Source organism: Theobroma cacao, chromosome 10 (assembly GCF_000208745.1).
Source record: "Theobroma cacao cultivar B97-61/B2 chromosome 10, Criollo_cocoa_genome_V2, whole genome shotgun sequence".
Lineage (NCBI taxonomy): Eukaryota > Viridiplantae > Streptophyta > Magnoliopsida > Malvales > Malvaceae > Theobroma > Theobroma cacao.
Genome location: NC_030859.1, coordinates 4,288,293 through 4,303,735, shown reverse-complemented (window position 1 = coordinate 4,303,735; position 15,443 = coordinate 4,288,293). Strand labels below are relative to the sequence as shown.

Here is a 15,443-nt window from a genome sequence, read left to right as displayed (position 1 = left end):
AAATCTCATTAAAGATCACAAAACACTTGATAATTTCACTCCATGTTACATTTCCTCTGATCTATTTCAACTTAAATATACACTTTTGATTCAATAGATATATATTTATAAAATGAAAACCGAATGCTTACAATATTAATTAATTAACTATGTTAGGAAATTTGGATTGAATGTGAATGAAAATGCACAATTTTCAACGTAAGCAATATATTTACAGGCTGACTTTGACCAGGAGAGATCTAGATCAGTTGTAAGCCATTCATTTTAAAACCTTGCCCTGATTCAAGATATATCTTGCAGCATAAGCCAATCTTGGCGATAAGCTTCCCTATTGGCTATTGCAATATCTGCAAGAAAAGACATGGAACTGTTCAAAGAAGCTTTGATGTAATCAAATGCATAGAAAATTTCAATGAAAAAATAGTGGCTGATCATATATATATCCGATGGTTTTAAATAAAATCTGAAAGGAAACGTGAGAAGAATTGCTTAAAGAATACACAGACTTTCATGTAAATCTTCATCAGCTGACAGATTTCTGATCATATAGCTAAATGCAGGTTTGAGAACTATGGAACAATTAATTTGCCAAGAACGTCAAACTTTTGGCATAAGCCTCGAAAGTCAATAATGTCCAACAAACCACCATATACTTTTCCATCTATAAATATCCCTTTTACCCGATTGCCATAACACAGTTAAATCATAGAGGAACAGGATATTGCAATAGAGTGAAAAGAAGAGAAAGATGGCTTCAGATGAATGCCAAGGTAAATAACAACTTCCAGAGCCTGGAATGGTTTGTGCTGATTAACAATTTCCTTTTGTTTAATACAAATTCTTGTGGCTATGCCTAAATATGTAGGGAAAAGTTCATGGCCGGAGCTCCTGGGAGCAAAAGGGGAGGAGGCAGCAGCAACAATTGAGAGGGAGAATCCTAATGTCAATGCTGTGATTGTGTCGGAAGGATCATTTGTCACCCCGGATTTCTTGTGCACTAGGGTTCGTGTTTGGGTTAACACTGATGGGATCGTTACCAGGGTTCCCGTCATTGGTTAAATGCAAAGGGCTTATATACTTGACTAGCAAGTCACTTATTTATACCTAGTCATGTAGCCATAATTAAATAAGCAAGCTCAAAATTATTGTAACTCTTGAAATACATATATGTCTGTAATTTGTTTTAAATTTGGTATAAGATATTAATAATAGTCTCCTATTAAAACCTTTTTCGTTTTATGATTATATTTTGTTGTGTCCATTTTGAGTATATTTGAATATCAGAATCTCTCACAAAGCAAATGTATAAATAAAAAAATTACACGTCATAATATCTAATTATTCTTTCTCATTCTAATGAATCTAATATAGCAAATTTTCAATGGAGAAAACATTGCCTTGTCAGCTGCGCGGATATTTATATATTTGGTATAATATAGGAAGCAACTTTAATTAGTTTTTAATGTTAAGCCCTGATAACTAGAGTATTCCAACTATATTTTAATTGATTTTTTAATTCGCACGGTTTACAACAACCTCCATATTTCATTTTTAAATTTTGGATTAGTTCTTTTTGAGTGTACAACCAAATGATGATTAATATGAAGATCTGTTAACACTAACTCGAACCATCTAGATTGCCATGAATATTTGTTTAAATGGATTTAGATTGAAGAAAAGTCAAATTATGAACCCAAAAAATGGACTTTATATTATAGGCTTTAATGGTTAATCATTATAATTCTTTGTGATAAGAAAGATTTCTAAATAGAATTTTTTTATTTTTAACTATGTGAAAATATCTATTATTTATGGAAAAGTAAGTAGTCAAACTAACAACCAAATTCACGAGGCTAATTTAGCTAGCTCTGTCAAGTTGATATCACTTACGAAATTGGCTTATATCAGTAAAGTGAGAAACTGGCTTATCTCAAGAGAAGGCATTCCATTTTTCAAGTTTTTCAACATAGTTGTTCAAAGATGGCGGCTGATCATCGTGCAAAAATAGATATATAGCTAGATAAGGTCATTCAAATCCGTTGTAGTTCAATTTCTATATATGAGATCATATCCCTTACACGTTGCCTTTGTAGACCAAATGAATGAATGAATTCCCATGGACTACATATGGGATTAAGATATAACTAGTGGTCAAGGGCAAGGGTCACTGAAGCTTACCCTATGCGGCCATCAGAAACCAGTATTAACTGTTTCATGGAGCCCAGATGATAGCCAAATCCTTACCTGTGGACAGGAGGAGGGTATCAGGCGTTGGGATTTCAGTTCTGAAGAATGCTGCAAAGGACAGAGGAAATTTAAAATCTCAGATATGGCCATAACGGATGATGATAAGAGGATCATAAGCATATTCAGAGAATCTGCTATACTATTGCTCGACTGGGAACGAAAATTTGAGAGACTTATTGAAGAGGTGGACATGATTACTTCATTCTCATTATCAAAAGACAATAAGTTCTTACTGGTGAATCTTATAATCCAAGAAAACCATCTCTGGAGCATAGAAGGTGATCCTACACTTGTGTCAAAGTACAAAGGTCATAAAACGTATCCGATTTGTAATTTATTGCAAGTGGTAGTGAGGATTCGAAGGTGTATATATGGCACATATGCTCGAGGGAGCTCCTATTGACACTGCCTGCACATTCTATAGTTATATTTTATTAATCATATAATTTATATTTTATTTAATAATAAGTATTGCAAAATTAGCATATAATTATATTTGAAATTTATTAAAATTCAAACAACATACAGTATTATTCCTAAAACCATACAAAATATAAATATCTATAATATAATATAATAATATGTAAAATTACAAATATATTTAGTGCAAATTATAAAAAAATATGTTTTGATTTCTGATAGTTATAATATATATATATATATATATATATATATGAAATGATGAATTAGATTGTGTTCAAATGGTCATACTCATACATAGTTGATGATGATACCTAGAAAGGGAAACCTCCCTGCCACCTTGATAAAACACCTGCAGCAGAAAACGTGTAGGTGAAATGGGTAAACGTGTTGATTATAGTTCTGTCCAAAGTTTTCTCTGTGTCTACACAAAGAACCTCTGTTCATTGCCTTAATACAACAACTAGAATAACCTCAGCTCATTGCTCATGTTTTATGTCCTTTCCCTAGGTGATGGCAGCCAATGAGTCATCTAGACTACGTGCCTTCTTGGACAAGGAAAATGTTCCTGTCAGGCGACTTATTGTTAATCAGATTCTTCATCCATCTGCCTCTGACTGCAAGTTCTGTGCTGTGAAAAGAAAGGTATAATCTGTTTACCCTCAATAATATTATGACAAATGGTGATCGATGTTTCATAGCATGTTGAATGGAAGAACATATTAACGGAAAGATGGAACATTAGTATCTTCATCATCCTTTCCAACTTACTCTTCCCCGTAATTACTCATTGTTTTTTTTTTTTAATTAAGAGAAGGGAATTCAAATTTTACTTTCTAGACAAAGGATCATGTATCAATTACCGAACCAAATACTCGAATATTTTTAATTATTTATTATTAATTGAATATTTCAACATCAAATGCATGCCCTGATATGATTCGTAACAATCCAAAACTATCCAGCTTGAAGTTAATCCAAGCACCCCTAGTGGACATGGAAATTAGGGGTGTTCCAGCACTTAAATTTCTGGGGGGCATAGTATATGGAAATAAGCAACCACTAGGTAATCTTCTCTTTGACTTTCTATGGAGTTCGGCCAAATAATTAAAAACAAAATACCATGGCATTCCTCTTATAACCAAGTTATACTTGTGAAAACTAAAGTTATTTATGTAACCTTGATGTTTGGTTTATATCAAAATGCCCAAAGAAATTTGATATTTGAAGGCTTCCATCAATGAGATGCAAGTTATACTTCCCAAAACTCTAATTTCTTCCCACCATCACTTAGTTATCATGATGTCCTGGGTATCACTCTTGTGTAATCTGATATGTATCTGTGCTAGTCACATGAAACTCGGTAGTTTCCTCATAATACTGGATCAGGAATTTTTCGACAACATGAAGATGACAGTTCATAGGCAGAATATCTTGCAATCCTACTAATCCAGCATCAGAGAAGCAAGAGATTTTGACATCAAACTGCCAGAAGCATGAAATAAGATGATGAAAGACCCTCTAGCCTTGCACTCTATAGAGCCAAAACTTATATACTTCTTTCTTCCTTACCCTTGTCAACATGGCATTATATTTTGTAACTTGGATATATATATATATATATACACGCACACAATAAGATAGCATAAAGATATCATAATATTGCTGATTACTGATTCCAGACTTGCAATGTGGATAGCTGGCATATGAGAGACTTTGCCATACATTTTAAATTCAGAAAGAAAATACCATCAAAGTGACTTATCTACATGATGATTCTACCATATGGTTCCAAATGCTTGATTCATCTATGTGAACAATAGCTATTTCCAAGCTAGAAATGGCCAAAAATTAAAAAAAAGAAAGAAAGTAGATATCATGGCATTCCTCTTTATAGGTATTTCCTAGTTAGAACTTTTAAATTTGCAATCAAGTTTTATTTTGTGGAGCAGCTATCCTTTTTATTACTCACTGGATTTCAAAAAAATTAAATATCCAAAAAGAATCATAACAAATTAAAATCCAGAACTCAAAACAACAAAGTAAAAAACAAAATGTCCATATGAAATATAATTGCACTTCGTTCTATATCCATCCACAAATCTTTTCTCAACCTAAAAATTTCATCACATCTCTTACCTTCCAAAGAAATAAGTTGTTTCCCAATCTCTTTCATGTAAAGCAAAATGATATTTCTTCACCATTTTATTTGGGCACAAAAAAATAAAGCTGGGTTCTGGTCATGGTATATAGAAAAAATTTAAGCTTTTTTTTTTTTTAAATTAAGTCATTCATTCCCTGGAGGGAGTCCAAAAACAAACAGAGGAGAGTGGAAGACTGATTGGCAGTCAGTCTTGACCCTCACAACAAGAACACCAGTATCCCCCCCGTGTCCTGCAGAGACAAAGAAACCAATTCTTTCCTATCTGCAAGTGAACCTGATGAACCTGCGCTAAAAGGGGAAAAAGAGCCAAAACAACGGACAAGGCCTCAAAACAACAGACTGGTAACAGTGCATGAGAAATTATTCTGGTGATATACAGTCTGTTTCGAAACAAAAATCGTTATCATTACTTTCTCTCATCAGACAAGGCACCAGGCATGAGGCATCCCCTTCCTATCATAATGGATTCAACCCAAATCACCCCATTTAATGCTTATCATAAAGTTCATATCACATCTTTACTATCAAGTGCATCCATTTCCTATCATGATGGATTCAACCCTTTACCCCAAACAGTTAGTAACAATTCTTCAAACTCTCCCCCTCATTCTCATCTTTTAACAATCTTTTAGTAAAAAATTTAAACAAGTTATGGAAAAGATGATCAAGTAAAGCTAATTATGCCATTCATCCCAACCCAAATCACCATCTTGAATAACTCTGAGCATGGTTTCACAGTAAACCATAGAAATCACACATGTACTGACATTGAAATTTCAAACAAACATATCCTTTACTTTAAAAGTGAAAAATTATGAGCATTTCCAAATAAATTCCTTGAAATTTAGTAAAAGAAGTTCATTTGATGCTAATTAGAATAAAATAGAAATTTAATTGAGTTTCCATGCCAAAATTCAGGAGCTAAAACCCAAGAAATGCAGGGGAGGGTGGAATTATAACCTCACAGGGTGAAACACGGAAATTGGGGGGAGATTGAGAGGGGGAAGGTACCGTGATGGGAGACAAGGACTGGTGGCCGCTGGGAGAGAACGTGCTATCGACGGCCTTGGTTGGAGCGAGGGTGAGGTGCCTTGCTTTAGTGTTCTTGTACCATCAAGGAACTTTCATAGCAAAGCTGATCAAGAGACCAGCAGAAGCAGTGCTACCAAATTTCAAATTTAAAATTAAAAAAAAAAACGCGTTTTAAGCAACTAGAATTAAGCAAGTAGAATTCTGCTTAAACCGTCTCTTTTGTTAACTATAAATAAAAGCAGAATTAAGCAAGTAGATTTCTTCTCACTTCACTCTCAGAAAACAAAGCATTCTGCTTCCTTTTGACGCTAAGAACCTCTTCATTCTCTTTCCCAAAACAAGAAAATCTTGTTCTAACTCCGACCCTAGCAATGATGTTCCATCCTCCAGCTCCAGGAGTGGTGTTCAATCCTTCTGATCGGGTGATAGTTTCCTTTTTTCTGCCCAAGTTGATGACTGGTGAAGGGATCGGCGAACTTAGCTACCTCATTGAATTTTGTGATCTATATTGCATCAAGCCAGCTGCCCTGTTTGATGTTAACAAAGGCTTTCTTCCGTTCGTCAAACCCAACCAGCGTTTCGTCTTCACCCATCGTCAGAAGATTTCTCAAAAGAATGCAAATGGAAAACGACCTAGAAGGGTTCTTGACAGTCGAGCAGCAGGAGTCGGTGGATTTTGGAGGTCTTCAACAGGTGAGAAACCTATTCTTGATGAACAAGGAGAGCATGTTATAGGGTACGTGAATACCCTTAACTTCTATGAGTGCAAGGGTGCGAAAACGAAGTTCAAAGGATGCCAACAAAACTAGCTGGCTGATGCATGAGTATCGTCTCCCCGGAGAAAATTTTCAAGAATGGGTTATCTGCAAGATCAAAGACATAGCCTGTTTAGAGAAAGATGAGTGTGTAGCTTTTTGGGTTAAGGAGCTTTTTGGAAATCTGCTTCTTGGAAACAAAGAATGTCCATCATCTGCTTTGATGCAAGAAGCTGTTTTCAGTGGAAATTTACCTTTGCCCGATTATGGACAATGCGATCCTTTGATAGATAATTACGTGGATGGAAGGTTGCAGCAGTCAGAGAACCTGGAATGTCAGTCATCAATTTTGGTGGAAGGATCAGAATCTCTAGTGAATGGTTTTGGAGAAATGGAATCTAATGGCCTAGTAGGTGAGGGTTATTCTTTGATGGATCAGTTGCGGGATGAAGACCCTTTCAATGAGGTGGATCAACTATTGGGGATTAGCAACAACGATCAAATTAGCAACTTGGATGAGCTTGTCATTGATAAGAGCGTAGATGAATTATTGCGTGAATATGAGGCATTAATCGATGGTGACTGTTAGAAGGAATTGGATCAACTACATGGGATTAGCAACAACAATGAAATTAGCAAATCGGTTGAACCTGTCACTGATTCGAATGTGGATGAGCTATTGGGTGGATATGAGGAATTAAACGATGATGAGTCTTTCAAGAAATTGGATCAGCTATGAGGAATTAGCAACATAAGTGAAATTAGCAAGTTGGATGAGCTTTTCACTGATAAAGATGTAGACGACGTAAATGCATTGTTAGCTTTCGAACATCTGGCACCTGTGGAGCTACCCATGCAGCTTAATGCCAATTTGATGTAGCCTTTTAATTTTATCCAGGTTGCCTTTCTTTTTTTTTTTGGTCTTCTAATTGTGAAGATTACTCTTGAATATATTTTTCAAGTTGAAATCACCGAGATGTTATGCTTTTCCAAATTGATTGCCAATATGAATTGATCTCATCCTTAATGGAAAGTAATTAAATCTTGTTTAATCAAAACAAGATAAAAATCTGATTCTGCGGAGCAAAATTTGATTTAGCTGGTTTATTATGTCATGCCAACACTCTCTATGCCCACAACTTGTCTGATCACTGCAATGAAACTATCCACTGCTCTTGACCTTGTCAAATGGCATCTCACCAACGTCTGGTTTTCCATATGTCGGGATTCGCTTCTCTCTGAATGCTACTGCATTTCACTGCTTGTGCTCTGTCAGTGCTGTCCCGTGGATGATACTGGTTTGTTACTGCCTATGCCTTTCTATTGGTCTTTGGAATCTTAGTGCTAAGTAGAGATCACACTATGGCCTTGGTGCCTCATTCTGTTTCCTGTTTACCTTCTCTCCGTGTCCCTCACTGATCACTGCTCTCTGATCAGTGCTTGTATCATTTTTTGATACTCAATACAATTCACTATTGGCCGAGAATAAGCGAAAAAAACAAATGTATTCGGTTTAGACTCTACAACACATAAACTCAAGACAAGCAGATAGAAATGGTTACTTCTTTGATGAGACAAAACCAGTTTCGTTTCAACCTGATTAATCAAAGAGTAAAATGAATTAACTTTATAAATTATATAATATATGCATATATAGCTTTAAAAATTTCTGTGTTCGTTTAGTTGTTTATAACTTTCAGTGTGTTCACACCTTACACAAATTGAATTTTAAATCTTCATTGTTGCAAAACAGAACCAAGCAGTGAAGCTGTCCTGTTTTCACACGGCCTCTTCCATTTCAATCATCACGCCTCCTCTTTTCAGTTCAGCTTGCCTTCATCAAATCCTTACCTCTACCATAACATCTCTCTCCACCTCCCCTAAAACTCAACTCATCAGTTCAAGAATTTGTGCTCATAGCATACACTTCATTCACAAACTGTCATTTAATGTTCAAAAAAAAAAAACTATAGAAGTGGAACTCTGATGACTTGTAAGCCATATTTGTTTGCATAGCTTGCCATGATTCAAGATATCTTGCACCGTAATCCAATCTTTGGGATAAGCTTCCTATTCCTATATCCACAAGCTAAGATCTTGAACTGTTCAAAGATATACTTTGCTGTAATGAAGTGCATAGAAAATGTCATTGGACAAATAGTGGCAGCTGAGACCTCATATATGTTAGGTTTATTGATTAAATTTTGGAAGGGGAAGTGTGAAAAGTCGCTGAAGAATGCACCAACTTTCTTCATTCTAATCTTCATCAGAGCTGATGTTGGAATACAACAAACAATTTATCCCCTCCCAAAAAGACACTTCAAACTTTCAACATTAGCCTGCTGGAAAGGTCAATAATGAGGAACAGGCTAATCTACTCCTCATCTATAAATACCCATCTTAACTAGTTGCCTTAACACAAATAGATCAAAGCAGAAAAAAATAGTTCAATAGAGTGAAAAGAAGAAAGATGGCTTCAGACGAATGCAAAGGTAAATACTAACAACTTTCAAAGCTAAGAATGCTTTGTAATTGTACTAATAATTTCATTTCCTTTCCTTTAAAACAAATTATATATGTGACTATATATGTAGGAAAAAGTTCATGGCCGGAGCTTGTGGGGAAGAAAGGGGAGGATGCAGCAGCAAGAATTGAGAAGGAGAATCCTCATGTCAATGCTGTGATTGTGTTGGAAGGATCATTTGTTACAGCGGATTTCTTGTGCACTAGGGTTCGAGTTTGGGTTAACACCTATGGGATTGTTACCAGGGTTCCGACCATTGGTTAGATTGTGAAGGGCTGATGCTTCACTAGCAAGTTACTTGCTTTAATTTCTTTAGTAAATGGAGACTACTTGTTGTAATTTAAAATAAGAATATTCTAAATTAAGGTATTTGATATCATTGTTTATATGTAAGTCTGTAATTGGTTTCGAATTTAAAATAAAATGTTGAATGGTCTCCATTAATTTTATGTTTATATTTTGTCATGTTCTTGAATTTGGAATTACGGTAGAAGAACTGCAAAATTCTGATGATGCCGGACCTAAAGGATCCATTCTTTGCAAAATGTCCACTTACATCCTCTTAACACCAATTTCTCAAGAAGGATTAATTCTTGTAATGTTGAAGAATATTAATGCAAATAATGACATCCTTATAGCTTTATATTTTTTTTTGTTTTTTCATTGATTTTGGATAAAGAAAATTCGAATCTCACTCTTTGAAAAGAATATTTGTAATTTATGAACATAGAGAAAAAATTGCTTTGTCAACTAGCACGACATTTATCTTGTGAGATCAAGATATATTTGCTTTTGTCATGAAATTGGAATACTTATATTATACAAAATCAGAAATCAGAAATCAGGTTAATCAGAAATCAAGCTTCATGGTGGATTATGAATTTTTAATTTCAAAGGAAAATGTTATATATATATATATATATATATATATATNATTACTAAATGTGTATATATATATATATATATATATATATATATATTTGTACAATGCGCATCATGTCATTTTTTTCTCACAAGATGAATATGATTTGGCTAAACACAAAATAAGTCCTAGTATGTAATTTAATGTATCATGTAAGCTTCTATTGAATTATAATCAATTAAGTCTTTAATTAATTATTTACAATCAATTGTGTTCTTATTTGATGAAAATTTTAACACAATTAACTCTTTTTGTCAGTCTAGGTATAATTATCATATGCTATGAATGATATAAAATAAATATTTTCACGTGACATTTTTTGAGCATGTGCATCAAATCAAAAGAAATTATCATTTTTGAGACATGTAAAAATGAAAAAAATAATAATTTTTTTTATTTTAACACATGCCTAAAAAATGCTACGTGTTTCACAACATTCATGTCATATGGCAATTCTATTTTTGTTGGTAGAAAGAGTTTACGGTGTTAAAAATTTTATTCAAATAAAGACCCAATTGATTGTAATTGAGAGAATAGAACAAATCTAAGACTTCAACTTTGTCCCAAACGTTTGTGATTTTACATAATTAATAGAATGCAACCTTTTGATCCCATTATTATTGATTAATACTTCAAAATTGCAAATCATTACTAATACAAATATGTAAATGCAATTTAAATTTTTTGGACAAAGGCATTTTGGGATTTAATTTCTTCATCAGAGTTAGGGGGGTGGGCGGCGTAGGTGATAATTAAGATTCTGTGTTTGTTTAGTTGTTTATAGATATATAGCAGGGGTGATAATTTTGTTATATGGAAGAACTCTAATGTAGAAGTACCAGTGGTCTAGTGACAGAACAATACCTTGCCACGATACAGAGCTAGGTTCGATTTCTGGCTGGTGTATGTTCGAGCTGCGATGAATCTTGTGCCTCTTGTGATATTAGGGTTTATCACTTATGTCTGATTCTTGGGATGAAATTGGCTACATCTGAGCTCCTTTTATTTTAATTTAATTTTCATTTCTTCTTAAACCTATCTTAACTGCAGGAAAAGCAAAAAAAAATAAAAATTAACTGCATCAAACCCACCCTTTGCTTTTTCTGCCCAGTCTACATAGAAAATGAAATAATTTTCTTTAATATTAATGGGATATGCAATGAAATCCCATTGCAGATCACAAAACGCTTGATAATTTCACTCCCTGTTACATTTCCTCTCTATCTCAAATTGAATAAACACTTTTGACTCAATAGATATATGTTTATAAAAAGAAAATCGAATAATTTGTTACAAAATTTGGATTGAATGTGAATTGGGATTTAAATACTTTATCTTCATTCTTCCTAGGGACAAACAATGACTAATTTTGAAAGTGTACAATTTACAGGCTGACTTTGCGGTTCTTGGACCAAGAGATATCTAGATCAGTTGTAAGTCATTCAATTCAAAACCTTGCCTTTGAAGCATAAGCCAATCTTAGCGATAAGCTTCCCTATTGCGATATTTGCAAGTAAAGACAGGGACCTGTTCAAAAAAGCTTTGATGTAATCAGATGCATAGTCAATTTTAATGGACAAACAGTGGCAGATTATATATATCCAACGGCTTTGAATAAAATCTGAAAGGAAACCTCAAGAGAATTGCTCAAAGAATGCACCAACTTAATTTCATGCAAATCTCTATCTTCTAATAGGTTTCTGATCATATAACTAAATACAGGTTTGAAAACTATGGAACAATTAAATTACCAAGAACTTCAAACTTTTAGCACAAGCCTGGAAAGTCAATAATGTCCAACAAATCAGCATATAAAAACCCCCTTTTACCTGATTGCCATAACACAATTAAATCAAGGTAGAAAAAGATATTGCAATAGAGTGAGAAGAAGAGAATCCTATTGTCAATGCTGTGATTGTGTTGGAAGGATCATTTTGTCACCCCGAATTTCTTGAGCACTAGGGCTGCTCTTTGTGTTTACACTAATCATTACCAACAGAATTGTCGATGGAAATTCCATCAGTGAATATATTGATGGAATTTTTTGTTATCGACAAAAAATGATTACCAATGAAGGTAATTTCGATTGATTACTAATAAAATTTTTTGTTAGTAAATTACATTATCGACAGACTGAACACCTTTATCAACGAAAAATTTTATCGATAAAACTATTATTTTTAGTTATAGATGGGATCGTTGCTAGGTTCTCGTCATTGGTTAAAAAGCAAAGGGCTTATATATATATATATACATGACTAGCAAGTCACTTATTATATCTAATCATTTTGTTATAATTAAATAAGAAAGATCAAAATTAGTGTATCTCTTGACATATGTATAATTAAGTTTGTAATTTCTTTTATATTTGGTATAAGATACTAATATAGTCTCCTATTAAAACCTTTTGCACTTTATGATCATATTTTGTCATGCCCATTTCAAGCATCTTTGAACATCGAAATCTCTCACAAATCAAATATATGGATGAGAAAATTACACATTTCATTCCATAATATATAATTCTTCATGCTTTGATGCCCGCTTTCTTATTCCCATGAATCTAATATAGCAAACTTTCAATGGAGAAAACATTGCCTTTTCAACTGCGGGGATATTTATATATTTGGTATAGTATCGGGGAGCAGCTTTAATTAATTTTTAATGTTAAGCCCCAATAACTAGAGTATCTCAACTATATTTTAATTGACTTCTTAATTCGTACTATGTAGTACATCCTTCATACTTCATTTTAAATTGTCAGTAAGTTCTTTTTAAATTTACAACCAACTGATGATTAATATGTAGATTTATTTTAACACTAACTCGAGCCATCCAGATTGTCATGAATATTTATTTCAATGGATTTAGATTGAAGAAAAGTCAAATTATAAACTCATAAAATGAACCTTATATTATAAGGCTTCAATGATTAATCGTAATAATTCTTCGTGATAAGAAAGATTTCTAAACGAGAAACTGACTTATATATATATATGCATATCAAAATAAGGCATTCTATTCTTCAAGTTTTTCAGTTGTTCAAAGATGGTGGCTAATTATTATGCAAGAAAAACTATATAGCTAGATAAGGTCATTCAAATCTGTGGTAGTTCAATTTCTATATATGTATGAGATCATATCCCTTACACTATTAAAAAAAAGATTTTTTTCAATGGAATTTTTCATAGGAAATAGTCAAGTTTTCGTTGAAAATGCTCTTTTTCGACGGAATTTTCATTGGAAATATACATAAATCCATCGAAAAAGAGCTAAATTTTGATATATTATTTTTCACAGAATCCATTGGAAAACATAAAAATTTCAACGAAAGTTTCCATTGGAAATTACCGACGAAGTTTCCAACGAAATTTTTCATTGAAAAATTTGTTGGTAATTGCCAACGAAATTTTTCATTGGAAACACTCTACAACGAAAAATTCTATAGGAATCTCCAAAAACGTAAATTTTGTTATTAAAATTATCATAATTACAAATTAATAAAAAAAATCTATGCAACTTACAATTAACACGCAATTAAAATACTTAATTCAAAGTCGAGTTGGCAAAATTAAAAATCATTACAAACACACAATATGCAAGTAAAAAAAAAGTTAAATGTCCTATTGTATGTCATATTAAAAAAATATCTAAGTCAAATTCAAAAAATAGGCTATTATCATGAAATGTCACCTTACTCGTTATAATCTAAACTTAAAGTACTCACTTGACCTTTTTTCGAACATTTCTTTGTCATCATTGCTTTCATAGTTGCCATAAATTTATTCATGGCTCCAAAATGTTGCATCATTAGCTAACACATTTGACTCATGCCATTTGATAGATTTTTCACTTTTTCTTCTAACCTAATGTCAGTAATGGTGCAAGGGCTAGCTACTGACTCAGATGTTGCTGCATTATTAAGTACAGTTGTAGCAGGCCTTCAAGAACCAAACCCATACACGCGAGTGCATGTAGTCGTCATCCGTCCAATTGCTTTAGTCCAAGCATGCAAATCAACTTCTGGCTATGACGATGAATCTTCACCGTACTTCTGTGATAATGTAGTAGTATATGTTTCCTACAAATAAAAAAGTGAAAAGAATTAGTATATAATTTTATTATTAACTTTGGAGTAAAAATCAATCAATTTTTTATGTACACTAATAGTTGTAGACTTATTGTCTATGAAATCACCATGACCCCTTAAACATTTATGGGTACGGTTGAATACTTCCACAAAACTAACATCTCGATTCATCTCATTTACCGGCATTCATTTACAACTAAACTCAATCATAATGCGTATATTTTACATAACATGTAAAGCATATTAGCATATGGGAAGTAGTAGTATGTAAAGCATAACAAATAAATATTAATTCATATCCAAGATTATGTTCTCCATGTAAACTCCAAATTGTGTAAGCACCAGTAAAACCCTTATTAAGGATGTGCTCTGTCACCTTATCCTCACATAGAAACTTGTTGTTACTATTTCGAGAGCAAGGGCATCTAATTTTATTCTCCCACATAAATGTAGTGTTAGAACGTCCAAAATGAATGAATTCATTAACTCCATTTACAAATTCATCTCTAATGAATCCATCAGAAGTTAAGCGACGGTACATCCAAGATCGATCTCGCGTCATTTTGTAATCCTTAGGTCACGTTTGGTTGGGGGAATAGCTAAGCCCTTCCCCCTCTATTCCTTACAAAATTTTATCTCCTTATTTGGTTTGCATGTGGGGAAGGAATGGCCATTCCAAAAAGGAATGGCTATTTTTTAAAATTGGGTAAAAGCTTGGAATAGCTAATACCATCTTTCCCCATGGTATTAGCTATTCCACAACCATGGGAATAAAATTCAAATGTTTTGGATTAAAATGTCCTTATTTATTTTTAAAATTACAAACTTAAACTTATAAAATTAATATTTTAATTAAAATTAAAAAATTATTAATATTTTCATATTTTAATAATATATTTAAATTACAAATAAAAAATTAATATTTTAAAATATTAATTTTCAAATTATTAAGTGAAATTTAAATCAAAAAATGAAAAATGCAAACAGAGAAAAATAAATCTTATTATAATAAAAAGGTTAAGTTATTAATTATATATTATAAAATATTTTAAATTTAAAAATTAATTAAAAGTATTAATATTTTAATCATAATAATATTTAAATTATAAATTAACTTACCAATTATTAATATTTTAAATCAATTATAAATTATTAATATTTAAAAAATAAAATAAAAACAAATAATCATAATAACATTTAAATTATAGATAAAATAGTAGTATTTTATAATATTAATGATTAAATTATAAATAAAATATTAATACTTAAATAATCAATTATTAATATTT

At 32.5% G+C, this 15,443-nt stretch overlaps 2 protein-coding genes and 1 long non-coding RNA gene across 3 annotated transcripts; all 3 read left to right on the top strand.

The window, feature by feature from the left end:
• LOC18586430 (glu S.griseus protease inhibitor) lies at nt 695-1,239 on the top strand. Its single transcript, XM_007009822.2, has 2 exons — nt 695-770; nt 866-1,239. Exons 1-2 carry the CDS (start codon nt 749-751, stop codon nt 1,057-1,059), a joined length of 216 nt encoding a protein of 71 aa, XP_007009884.1. The 5' UTR covers nt 695-748; the 3' UTR covers nt 1,060-1,239.
• On the top strand, nt 6,235-6,672 carry LOC18586429. The gene has a single exon (XM_018128795.1). It carries the CDS (start codon nt 6,235-6,237, stop codon nt 6,670-6,672), a length of 438 nt encoding a protein of 145 aa, XP_017984284.1.
• On the top strand, nt 9,031-9,588 carry LOC18586428. The gene is made up of 2 exons (XR_001929933.1): nt 9,031-9,110; nt 9,213-9,588. It is a non-coding gene; the product is annotated as an uncharacterized LOC18586428 (long non-coding RNA).

Coding starts and splice junctions, on each gene's coding strand:
- LOC18586430 (XM_007009822.2), top strand. CDS start 749: ATGGCTTCAGATGAATGCCAAG. Junction 771..865: donor GGCTTCAGATGAATGCCAAG/GTAAATAACAAC, acceptor CTAAATATGTAG/GGAAAAGTTCATGGCCGGAG.
- LOC18586429 (XM_018128795.1), top strand. CDS start 6,235: ATGATGTTCCATCCTCCAGCTCCAGGAGTGGTGTTCAATCCTTCTGAT.